Raw genomic sequence first — 12,530 nt, 5'->3', positions numbered from 1 at the left:
CATCTTGTGCATGTCTACCTAAACTTTGGTTTTGACAAATCACGGCAATGGACGAAAATGTCGTCTTCGTTCTCGTCGTAGGGGGGAAAAAAAGCATGAACTTCTTTACCAGCTATAAATGCACAAAGTGCCTCTCGTTGTTCAACTTTCAACAAGGAAAAGGTGAGTTATTCTGCCAGAACAGAATTAATTACAGCGCCCATTTGCCCTTGCTAGGTTTGTTTGTTCCCCACAGCATTGGCACATCCTGGTTTCGTCACAGCTACATATCACACCCCCAAACACCATACTGCTTTGCGATTGGTCCGAACCACATCGGTGAAAATCAGCGTGCTCGGTACAAGATGTATTCTCTGGAGTTTGTGAACTTACAAATACCGCGAGAATTCAGTTTGCAGAGCAAGGTTAGGGTGACCCTGCCAGGGGCATAAAGCCCCAGACAACATTGCTCCGAGGATTATTGAAACATGCAAACACCTCCACTATGATAAGGTGATGACTCACGGAGGAGTAGTAGTAGTAGTAAATTTTCATACCAAATTAATTTGACTAACTAACCAACTAACTCACAAACCTCAACTACAAGTGTGGCATTTCATTTTTGCAACTGAAATGACAAAAGTACTGGCTTTACAAGCATTTTTCTTATGGGTGACAAATCATACCAGTGAACTTTGAGGACAAAATGTGTACCTGCTATGCAAAATGCAATACATACAATTTTACACATCTGCGTTTTAAGGTGTAATGTTCTTAACTTAAAAATGATGAAATTGGTGAATTGTGACTCACCATAGCAAGATGAATAGGAACACCTGGCTTAGGAATGGAAAGGCTGTGTAAGGACACCAAGAGATCCCGGAAATTGATTTCCTAAAGCATTCAAAAGATCAAATTGGCAAATCTACAATAAATATTATTCCCCCCAAAATTTTAACATGACTTTCGCTCTCGTGCGAATTATGCCATTTATACAATTTTACAATATTCATTGAGTTCTCAAATCCTACTTTATAATGTCCACATTTAGTACTGTTGCATTTATTATGTTGCACATACAGCTACACTGATGATTGAACAAATACAGACCCATTCAAATATTGGCAAATTAAATGATGGACTTTGTAGACTGGTGCCATATGGGGCCATTTTCTACATACTAAATGTTGTTGGGGGGTTTTAAGCCAACAATAATACAAAGTAACAATGCCTGTATTTTCCTTACCTGGCCAATCACAGTGTAATCTGCAATGATGTTTAGCAGTTTATAATACACATCAAACCAGGGCAGGTAGCTGGGGAATACAAATAAACATTTAGTTTATTAAAACTTGACAACTCAGGACCGTATAATGTAAGCAGCTCTGTAATATTGGTTTCACTCTAATAGGGATGCAACGAAATGAAAATGTTTGGCCGAAACCGAAAATAAGAAACGCTTAGCCGAAAAGCAAAACGGCAAAAGAAATTATGCCAATTTTGCTTTTTAAAAAATATATATATATATAATTTATAAATACAACTGTATTTACTAAACTTAAGTCAAAGCATTGCAATTGCATTCGAAGAAGGTGGGAAATCGGGTTTATCACACTCTGACGGTCCCATTCCAACCTCAAATCATTTGAGGCAAATGGCTGATAAATTGTTTGTTCTAGTTAACGCAGTCATTCCAAATCGCGGTGTGTTACATGAACCTATGTCAAATAACTAAATTAAAGTAACAATAAACAAAGATAAATAATAATTTGTTTGAAATCTTGTCAATTATTTTTTGCCATTCACGGTCTCCTCTTCCTCCTCCCCCTCCTTGTTTTTTTGTCAAAGACCAGAACAACCGGCCACCTTGATTGCCACTGAAAAAGTGGTCGAGTCAAAGTAAAAAAAAAAAAAAAGGTGCTCCAGAGTGGCACAGCATAGTCCCAGGACAGAAGTGAAGTACTGTATTCATTGGTGCTCTCAACGCGTTGAAATGCACAATGTCTATCAAGCGACAAATCCCCCTCTCCGGTGTGCGTGAATAAAACTGTCTCGTCCAATGCAAACACCCGCACTGAAACGCCAGTGAAACAGTTGCTGGCCGAGATTTTTGCTTGCATCACCACAACATCCTGTTTCGACAGTATTGTTTTGGTGTTAATTGTCTTTCAACCAAAAACGTGTTGTTTTTTTTTGCCATTTTCAGCCAAAAATTTGAGGTGGCCGAAAATTTGGTGCATCCCTCTAATTACAAATTTCTAAATAATGGACTTGCACTATTAATTCAAAAGCTCAAAGAAAATAAAAAGGGAAAGACATCCCTCACCTAAGTATACAATAGCAGGTGTGTGAGCGTGAGGAGAGGCGACAAAATCCAAATCTGTGTTTACTGTTGACATCAGTCAGCACAAATGTGAAATTCTGTTCCGCTTCGTTGGCCATGACCCTGCAGAGAGAGAAAAGATTTCATAGTATAGAAAACTTCCTGATACAAGTACTTCTGAGTTTTCAAGAGGCACGTTATGCTTGAAAACCTTCCAATGCAAATGAGTTAAGACAACGGTGGGTAGAAGAGTTTTTGAGGTTGAGTAAATAAGTAGCAGTAGTAGTAGTAGTAGAGTTATCGCAGTTACGTTATACCGTATTTCTGTTTCTTTTTTCTTTATTTTCTTTTTTTGAGGGGGTTAACACCTCTATTATGTAATTATGAACCACCCCACATGGTTCCTATCCTAAACACTGGCTATACTTTACACAAATTTACATGTTAAAATGTGCAATATGAATACGAGTTCAGGTCAGTGCCCTCATGGTAGAAAGTCCTCCCTGAGACTGGGAGGTTGTGGGTTCAATCCCTGGCCGGGTCATACCAAAAGACTATAAAAAAAGGGGACCCATTTGCCTCCCTCACAGCATTAAGGGTTGTAATTGGGGTTAGATCACCAAATAATTCCCAAGCGCAGCCCCTGCTGCTGCTCAACGCTCCCTCAGACGAGCTTCTCACCCTATCGATAAGGGAGACCATAAACACCCTGCACCCAGTCCAAACAAAACAACAAACAGACAGACAGATAAGATGAAAGTTGGATCTGTTTACCTATCCAAGCAGAACGGAAAGCAGAACTTTGGCACGGTCTTAATAGTTTCCTGTGGAAGACATGAAAATTATTAGCATGCATAGTACTTACTTTCATCATGTCAACTTACAAAAAATAGCACAGTGCATAGCTGAGGCCACTTTGTTGTTGAGACCACAAAAGTTTAAGTTTGGCTGCTTTTACAAAACAAAGATAACATCTGCATGAGGTCTTTTTTTGGGGGATGAATTGCATCATGAAAAAAGCAACAACAACAAATGCAAAGGCCAACATTATTAGCCCTGTGGCAATTAATAGTCAATAGCCTTTATGATGCAAAACCGACAGCAACATCTTTTGGTAGTTTTGTATGTCTATTAAGAGATGATCTTGGCCAATTTTTCAATGGCAAAATCTTCAATATCTTCCAAATTTCTTGGCCTCCAAACATAGACCCAAACCTTGAGCACCCTCCACAGATTCTCAATAGAAATGGTAGTTTTGGTAGCCTCAGCATTACATCTCTGCTTTGTGCAGATGATGTGGTGCTGTTGGCTTCTTCAAGCCACAATCGCCAAGTCTCACTGAAGCAGTTCTCAGTCAAGACTGAAACTGTTTGCATGAAGATCAGCACCTCCAAATCCGAGACCATGGTCCTCAGTCGGAAAAGGGTGGCGTGCTCTCTCCAGGTCGGGGATGAGATCCTTCTGAGGAGTTCAAGTATCTTGGGGTCTTGTGCATTAGTGAGGGCAGGATGGAGCGGGAGATCGACAGGCAGACCGGTGCAGCGTCTGCTGTGACGTGGACTCTGTATTGGTCCGTTGTAATAAAGAAGGAATTTACCGGTCAATCGACGTTCCAACCCTCACCTATGGTCACGAGCTGTGGGTCGTTACTGAAAGAACAAGATCCTAGATACAAGTGGTCAAAAATGAGTTTCCTCCGCAGGGTGTTCGGGCCCGGCCCTCCATTAGAGATAGGGTGAGAAGCTCAGTCACCCGGGAGGGACTCAGAGCCGAGCCGCTGCATCTCCCCATTGACAGGACCCAGCGGAGGTGGTTTGGGCATCAGGACGCCTCCCTGCAGAGGTGGTCCAGGGACAACCCAGGACACGCTGGAGAGACTATGTCACTCAGCTGCCCTGGAAACACCTTGGGATCCCGCCAGAGGAGCTAGATGAAGTGGCTGGGGAAAGGGAATTCTGGGTTTCACTACTAAAGCTGCTGCTACTGTGACCCGACTCCGGATAAGTGGTAGATAATGGATGACATTTTAAGGAGACATTATGACCTAGTCAAGGCTGGAACGTAACTGTTAATTTGCACACAAATCATCATTTATATGCAGAAAAGGCTGACATGAAAAAAGTCCAAAATGGGACATAAAAGAGGACGGTACCGGAGCGTCATTTTATATAAAAGGAAAAGCAGATGTGAAAGAGGTCTGAATGCAGACATTAAAAAGGCAAGGATTGTCTCGCTAGTCCGTACTCTGCTTCCAGGATGCTGCTTCCAGAAGTTCGTGTGCAGAAAAACAAATCGTGTCGGTTAAGTTTGTTTGCCGTTACTCCCCTATTTGAGAGTCCTTGACTAGCGAAGTTCGACTGAGAATTACTATGGTAGACCGATTAGACGATCGTGTGGGCGGACGGGGCATCCATCGTGGGTTGTGGTCAGTGACGCTTGTCGATTCTCTTTAGGCGGGTTTCAAGAAATGCTTTTTTTTTCTTTTTACATTTTTATCGGTTATTCTGAGCCCGTTGAACAGATACAGTTGAAAATTTGTCATAAAAAAACATAAGATGTTGATCATGCAGCTACTGCCGAAGGTGCTGACTGACCGCCCGCTAACTGAAGTGGACATTAAGATTGACCGGGCGCACAGGGCGCTAATGACGAAACTTAAGGGAAATGATCCTCCTCGTTCTATTGTGGTTAAATTTGCCAAATACACAGTATAGGAGCAGATCCTGCAGAAAGTCTGAAAACGGCGTACAGTGAAGATGGACGAGAGGCAGATCTACTTTGTTAATGACTACTCTCTGGAGTTGCAGAGGAAACAAGCCCAATTCAGAAACATTGTTAACCAGCTCAAGGAGAAAAACAATAAAGCAAGGTGCATGTACCCGGCTCAGCTAAGGATGACAGTGGGATCCGAGGAGAAAACCTTACAGACAGTGCTCAATGCTGCACCGATGCTTCGGGTCTTGAGCATCCAGGTCCGGGTTGATGAACGTGACAAAGTGGAGCGGGAGATGGCCAGACACACCAGGCAAAAAGTCAATGGTTATACGGAAGAAGATTGTAGGTTTTTCTTCCCATCAAAGGAGTGGACTCACTAGTCAAGAAGTAAGAATTTTTCATGTTCTTTCTCATGACATTGTGATGGGTATTGTTTCTTTCTTTTTTTCCTTCTCTCTTTTTTGTATTGTTTCCTTAGACATGCTAGGATTAAAAGAAAGGAGGAGAAAAAAGAGGATTGGAAAAAGGATAAAAGAAAGGAAAGAGTCATTTTGGTGTTGTGGTTGGATTATACTGTAACAAATATTGCCCATCACCCACAATATATATATATATTTTGCCTTTTTCAACACTTCCCCCTGGAGAATGTGTGTGCAAGCCTCAACCATGTGTTTTCTCAAACCAACCAGAGACAGTTCAAAAAGGAAAAACTCGTTGGATACACATACCTCACACACCCACAAAAAACACATGCCTCAGCGCCTACCAAGACCTAAAAGCCTGTTTAGCAAGCAAACTAGCGATAAGACTGCCTATCAGTCCCCAGACCATCTTTTATGGTCTGGTCTATCCACAGGAATCAGCCATGTGTTTTTGGAAACAACGCCCCTTGGAAGTTATACGGTACAACAGTGCCCTCCAATGGTCACTATCGATATTATCCTCAAGAATCCTGCCTCTCCTAATTAATCTGAAGTCTACATAATTCGGGACATAAACGGACTCTATGTACTTGATTGACATCAAGTGACTTCTGTTGTTTATCTTTGTACACAAACTGTATGTCTATCTCAAATGAATGATGTTTGTAACCTCTGCAGCCATCTAAGTTCAGCTAATTAGTAAGCTTAGCGGATTCAAAAACTTTATGATCACGATAATGTTTGAAATGTGTTCAGAATGATAAATGAAACATCTGGCTTGTCAATTCTGATCACAAATTATCAAATGCTATCCCAAAAGCTTGGTCTCAGTCAACCAAGTCTGCTTCAAGCGCACGGATGAGGCAGGACTACTTGCTTGACACAATTGACTGCGGCCTCTCAACCGCGCAAGCACCTCACCACCAACCGGGACTTGTGCCAGCCAAAGACCTGCCACGGCCTCCACGCAGCGCGCGCACCTCGCCATCAACCGGAGACCTGCAGCGGCCCATCACCATCAGCCAGAGACTCCAGTGCAGCATTTCAGCTGCGCGTGCGCCAACCACCCAGATTGCCTCCAACAGAGTCTTCTTCAACTGAGGATCGACGCTCGCCGAGTCCCTCTCTCTCTCGTGTACCTGAACCAGTCCGTAAGTGCGCCTTCATTGCAATCTGACCATATACCACTGGCGCAACGCTTTAATTCAAATATAAAAGGATTGACAGGTCAAAACGCTTCCATCTCTATTCCCCATCTACCTTTTTCCTTCCCTTTTTATCTTAGTTTGTTAGGTTGCATGTTTTCTGTTTATCTTTGATTCACATTTTTTTATTCCATTTCATTAATAGGTTAGGCTGTAACTTATATGTGTGTGTTTACTAAATAAATTTGTTGTCTAGAAATTAAATTTCTGCTGAATCAATTGTGTTTACGAAGTGGATTCATTTGAGTAGCAACTTCAGATTATGAATACTTGATAATAAGATTTCTATCGTTTATTTTGCTCCTACAAACAAGCAAAGTCAATGTGGCTAAGGAAATTACAACTCCCCTCAGTACAGTCTAAATTTCTCGTTCGCCACTACGGCAACCCAACTCGCTACATATTGGTGCGGTCGGTGTGAGGCTTTTGTTAAGAAGAGTGTCCACTCAGAAAAACACTTTGATTCAGGTTGAATGACCCAGCGTGTAGAGTCACTTGTATAGTACTGACGCTGAGAGAAGCGCATGTAGACACCATTTTGAATTAGTAGATTCACCTCTTTAGTGTTGCCAAGCGTCGGTCGAGCCGCCACCCTTGTATAGTAAGGGCATGGCTAGCGGCCATTTTGGACAGGGGTAAAAGTGTGAGGCTGAGCCGCCATCTTGGACAGGTGAAGAACATAGTTAATTGCTATTGTGAATGAGAAGTGTCTTTGCTAAACGATGCAGAGTTTGACAAAATTATAAGAAAAGAGTAGGCAGACTTTTTGTAAATAAATGACTCTCCAGACCTATCGCCATCTCTTCTCTGGGAAGCTGGGAAAGCAGTAATTAGAGGTAAAATTATATCATATTCATCTTATAAAAAGAAACAGTATCAAAAATTAGAAAAAGACTTGGAAGATAAAATTAAACAACTGACGGATGAGTACGCAATAAACCCAAATAACCAAATATGGACTGACTTACAAAATACAAAAATACAGTTAGACGATATGCTAACTAAAAAGACAGAGTTTATAATACAACAATTGAGATACAACAACTTTGAATATAATAACAAATCAGGTAAATTTCTTGCAAACCAACTTCAAGGCAATCGGGAAAAATCTCTTATAACGGCTATTAAAGGGACAACTGGTGAATGCACACAATCACCAGAAGAAATTAATCATTTTTTTTATAACTATTATCGTAACCTATACTCAGAAACTAACAAGCCTAACCCTGAGCATATTGAGGCATTCCTCAGTATCTTAAATATACCTCAGTTAACTACTGAATATAAAGATATGTTAGATGCGCCACTCACTATAAACGAGTTGTACAGTGCTCTAGATAGTACATACCTGTCAACCTCTGCCGATAACTGCCCTTATAAATGATTATGATTCCCCTTACAAACCCCAAAAAAACCTTACAAACACCGTACGACGCATGTTTACTCGCGGTAACCAGACAGTGTAATAGAAATAACAAAGGTAATTTGCATACAAAGTCTTTTATTCAATTTAAAAAGTTTACAATGCAATAAACTGTGCCTTCAGTGCTTCCTATTGTAAGCCAATGTGCATGATTTAGCAGACTTTATATGCTCTAATGAGGGTCTCACTTGTGAGCAACACTTGTCACAGTTCAATTTCATCTGTAATAAAGAAGTAAGAGTGTCTGTTCCCATTGTCTTTCTGTACTCTGTATGAATTTTCCTCACATGGCTGAAAACCCGCTCGCTATCAGCATTACTGTGAGGAAGGCTGAGTAAAATTAGATACATCTTTCTCATCAGTGGAAAGCGATCCAGCCCCAAACCAGTTTTCATTTTGAACACATGAGGCCAAAATGTCTCTGGACGAATTGGTTGTCCATCCTGACTTTTCTGAGGGAGAAGATCATCAGGTATTAGTTGATAGTCTTCCCATTCATCTTTTAATTGTTCCTGATCAAAGTCTGGTGTAAACCTGTTTGCAAGCTTAACAATACTTGTGTAATCCAACATCTCTCTCTTTCTGGGGTCCAACACCACCAAGTCACTCAGTATTGTATTCTCAAATGGAAATTTTTGTATCATTTTAGTTACAACAGCCTCGTAGAAGGAGCGAACAGAGGAAAAAAAAGTTGCTTGCATGGCTGGTGTGATGCTTTGCCTGATTTCATCCTCCTCATTGGTGTCTTGGAAGAGGGCCCTGGTGCCCAAGCCAACAGCAAGCCTGCTATCTTCATGCTGCAGGCATCTGTTTGTATAATCAACTGCCAGCAGGCTATCAGCAGATTTGACATGTTCCATTTGCACAAATTTCACCAAGAGTTTCTTTAAGAGTCTTTCCATTTCTGGTAGCAAATCTCCAATCATACATGCCTCTGTTTGGAACACAATATTGAATTGATTTATTTGAGGCAGGATGAAGCTGAGGAAGTGGAGTGTGAGGAGAGTAACAGGGTCTTGAAGTCGATAATGGATGCTTTTCACTTAACCTGCCCTTTCAACATCCGCATGGCTAGCGAAGTAGCTTTTGAGTGCTTCGTACTGAGACAATGTTCTTTCAACCACTTTTTGCAGAGACAACCATCGTGTCGGACAATGCTTTAGGATTTTTTCTTGCTCGGAATTTGTAAAGTCCTGAAACTCTTTAAAATCCTCAATTCGTTTGGAACTATTTTTAAAAAAATAAAATATATCCACCAGCAAGTCATCTATGTTTACTGGCAATGTCTTCAGTCCATCTTTGATACACAGATTGCCAAGATGACAAATGCATCCAACACTAAAAACAGCCCCATTTTTTTATTTTATCCTAGACTAGACAGAGTTTTTCTTTCCAACCATGGTGTTGCAATTGTCGCTTGCAAATCCCACAACCTTACTCCATGGAATGTCATTTTCTTGTAAAATGTTGTCAATAACGGCAAAGATTGATGCTGCTGTGCCTGATGCCAACTCTGGTAAATCGAGGAGTCTGGTATTTGTGTTCTCCCCATCAAAGAAGTGAGCTAACACAACAAGTCGCTTTTTGGTAGTACGATCATTGCTTTCATCAATCATGAGGGTAAATGGGTGAGCTCTGCAGTACTGAATGACGTCTTGGGTGTAGCCACGTGCAAGGCTCTCCTTAACAATCATCGTAGCCTTGGTCCTCCGACATGCAAACTCTTGCAAAAATATAATATTAAAATATAAAATTTTAATTTTTGACACGGTGCCATAAATGCTGATTCATTGTAGATATGAATGATACTAATAATAATAATAATAATAAATTACCTTAGCTGTCTGTGAATCCGGAAACATAACTTTCACCAAATCCGAGAAGTGGTCCGCAGCTGTGAAAGCAATGTTGTGCTCAGCAAGAAAATGGCAGAAGAGAATTTCCGCATTTGTCGTTTTGTGGGATGCTGCAGGATTTGCGGTAGAGACGAAGTGCTTGGTTAATGGGACATGTGAATTGTTTTTTTTCACATTCTCCACGTGTCCGGCAGTTTTAAAGTGGCTCTTCAGATCGTAAAATCCACTCGCAGCAACTTTCACGTCTTTATTGCAAGGGACACAGAATGAGAATTGAGTGCCTCTTAACGATGCTTTAATCCAGCCAGCATATTCACCTTGAAGTAACTCCCATTCTTTCTGGTGTCGACCCGATCCTTGAGTTCTTCGTTTCTTACTAGGTGGCTCCTCCATGCTTGCTTCCACGATATTTACTCTATGTATATCTACGCATGCGCATGTCAGCGCATTTTTTTTCCCCGTACAAAAGTCGGTGTACGGCGTACATGATTTGAAATGGTAAAAAAACTTATAAAATACGTATAAAACTTAATACTTAAGTATAAACACAACACAAACTACCGCTTGTATTAAGTGGGAAGCCTTTAAGGTCTATATTAAGGGTTATATAAATTTGTATGCGTCTTCGAAACCAAAGGAGCAATGCAGGAAAAGACAGCAATTAAAATAAAAAAGCTTGAAAGATTTTAAAATGGTAAATAGTAAATGCAAACGGGGACCCGATAGAGATTAATAAAGATTTTAGAAATTACTATGAAAAACTTTATGAATTACAGTCATCTAGCTGGAAACGCACAAAATGGTTTCCTTGAAGAGATAAATATACTGAATATTAGGGCTGAAACTAGAAAAATTCCCGCGGAAATTTTGAATGGGACTGCTGACTCTTGTAAATGAGCTGAACAGTTTAAAATTTAAACGACTGGAATCGATCAAGAAATGTGGAAGTTAACCATAATCAACATAAACTAAAAGTATCTCACTGTCCCTGAAAATGTATTTAAAAAAATGTAAATGAGCTGAACAGTTTAAAATTTAAACGACTGGAATCGGTCAAGAAATGTGGAAGTTAACCATAATCAACATCAACTAAAAGTATCTTACTGTCCATAAAAAAATGTAAATGAGCTGAACAGTTTGAAATTTAAACAACTGGAATCGGTCAAGAAATGTGGAAGTTAACCATAATCAACATAAACTAAAAGTATCTCAGTGTCCCTGTAAATGTATTTAAAAAAATGTAAATGAGCTGAACAGTTTAAAATTCAAACGACTGGAATCGGTCAAGAAATGTGGAAGTTAACCATAATCAACATAAACTAAAAGTATCTTACTGTCCCTTTAAGAAAAATGCACTTTCACACACACACATTTGACTTGGAGACGTCACGCACCCACATTCCATTGATATTGTATGAGAGACGCACACCTCCAACAAAAGCCTCTCACGACTTAACGGTTGAAGATGCAGATTCAAGAAATGGCTCGTTAGAACGGCAAGGGGGAACACGAACATGTTCTCATTTTTTTTTTAATCGGATGAAAAATGACCAAATGAGAGTAGGTTGAAAACTTATGATTTATCAGAAATGAAGAGCGAAAGGCGCCTGAATTTAACATGGAAAAGATAGGCGAGAGAGTCCGCATTCTCCTCGCTTAAAGTGAAAATAAAGGTACTAAATGACACCTTAGCCAAATAAAAGTTAATTTGTCTGAAAGAAGAGACTTGTCACTACAAAATGTGAGAATTTGATGTCTAGTGAGCAAAGATTGTGGCCATGGTGACGAGTTGAAGTGAAACTTTTGCCTTTTGGAAATAGATTTTTTTGGTTCTCGCCACTCAAAGGCTAATTGCTCCACAGAGTGTAATAGAAGGCTATTTCACTCACTGTCTTTGAACCCGCACTGGGGGGAGAGCTTTCGTTCCTTAAAATAAATTTCGACACTGAGCTAAAGATGGGAAAAATTGATACAAAATGAGCTAAAATTCATATCGGTCGGATAACGAATGCGCGCGCAGCGTGTCTTGGAAAAAGGTGCTTGATCTGTAATTTGTTCCCCCTTTCTCCATTCATTTCCTATGGGACTTTTTTGGGACTTTTTTGGGAATTGCGTCGCCATGGTAACTCGGAATTCCTAGAAAAGTAATGCCGCACCGAGTCAGATCGAGCCGCATCGTTTGATACCTCATTTGTCCCGGTGCGATCTACGGTACGGGCCGCATTTTTGCGGAAACATCTGGGGATTTACTAGGATGGAGAGTAATATGTGCTGCTTTCAGCAGTCCCATATTTAGCCAACATTTCAATGCTAAGATTAGCGAAGAGGAAATTCTTAAAGTAATAGATAGTATGAGCATAGGAAAAAGGGCTGGATTTGATGGATTTCCGACAGACTAATATAAAAAATGTAAGTGAAACCAATTTTGGAAATGTTACAGGAAACATTTTGTAACGGTACACCCCCCCCCCCCAAATCAATGGCCAGCGCATTAATTATACTATTGCCAAATGTGAAAACATGAGACCAATAAATCTGCTAAACTCAGATTTAAAGATACTCTGTAAATTATTAGCACCACGTCTACAAGACATTCTCCCATCAACC

At 40.4% G+C, this 12,530-nt stretch overlaps 1 protein-coding gene across 7 annotated transcripts in view; it reads right to left on the bottom strand.

Moving 5' to 3' along the window:
* The window catches only part of LOC144063818 (DENN domain-containing protein 1A-like), a 125,205-nt gene that overhangs the window by 95,590 nt on the left and 17,085 nt on the right, over nt 1-12,530 (bottom strand). For all 7 annotated transcript variants that reach the window (XM_077585687.1, XM_077585688.1, XM_077585693.1 and 4 more), the window contains exons 4-7: nt 3,077-3,126; nt 2,306-2,425; nt 1,226-1,295; nt 793-873 (exon numbers count right to left, since the gene is read on the bottom strand). In XM_077585687.1, the coding sequence (XP_077441813.1) occupies nt 793-873; nt 1,226-1,295; nt 2,306-2,425; nt 3,077-3,126 (321 nt within the window). The remainder of the gene's footprint in view (nt 1-792; nt 874-1,225; nt 1,296-2,305; nt 2,426-3,076; nt 3,127-12,530) is intronic.

The sequence above is a fragment of the Vanacampus margaritifer genome, chromosome 14 (genome assembly GCF_051991255.1).
Source record: "Vanacampus margaritifer isolate UIUO_Vmar chromosome 14, RoL_Vmar_1.0, whole genome shotgun sequence".
NCBI classification, from domain to species: domain Eukaryota; kingdom Metazoa; phylum Chordata; class Actinopteri; order Syngnathiformes; family Syngnathidae; genus Vanacampus; species Vanacampus margaritifer.
This window is presented reverse-complemented; position numbering and strand designations above follow the sequence as displayed.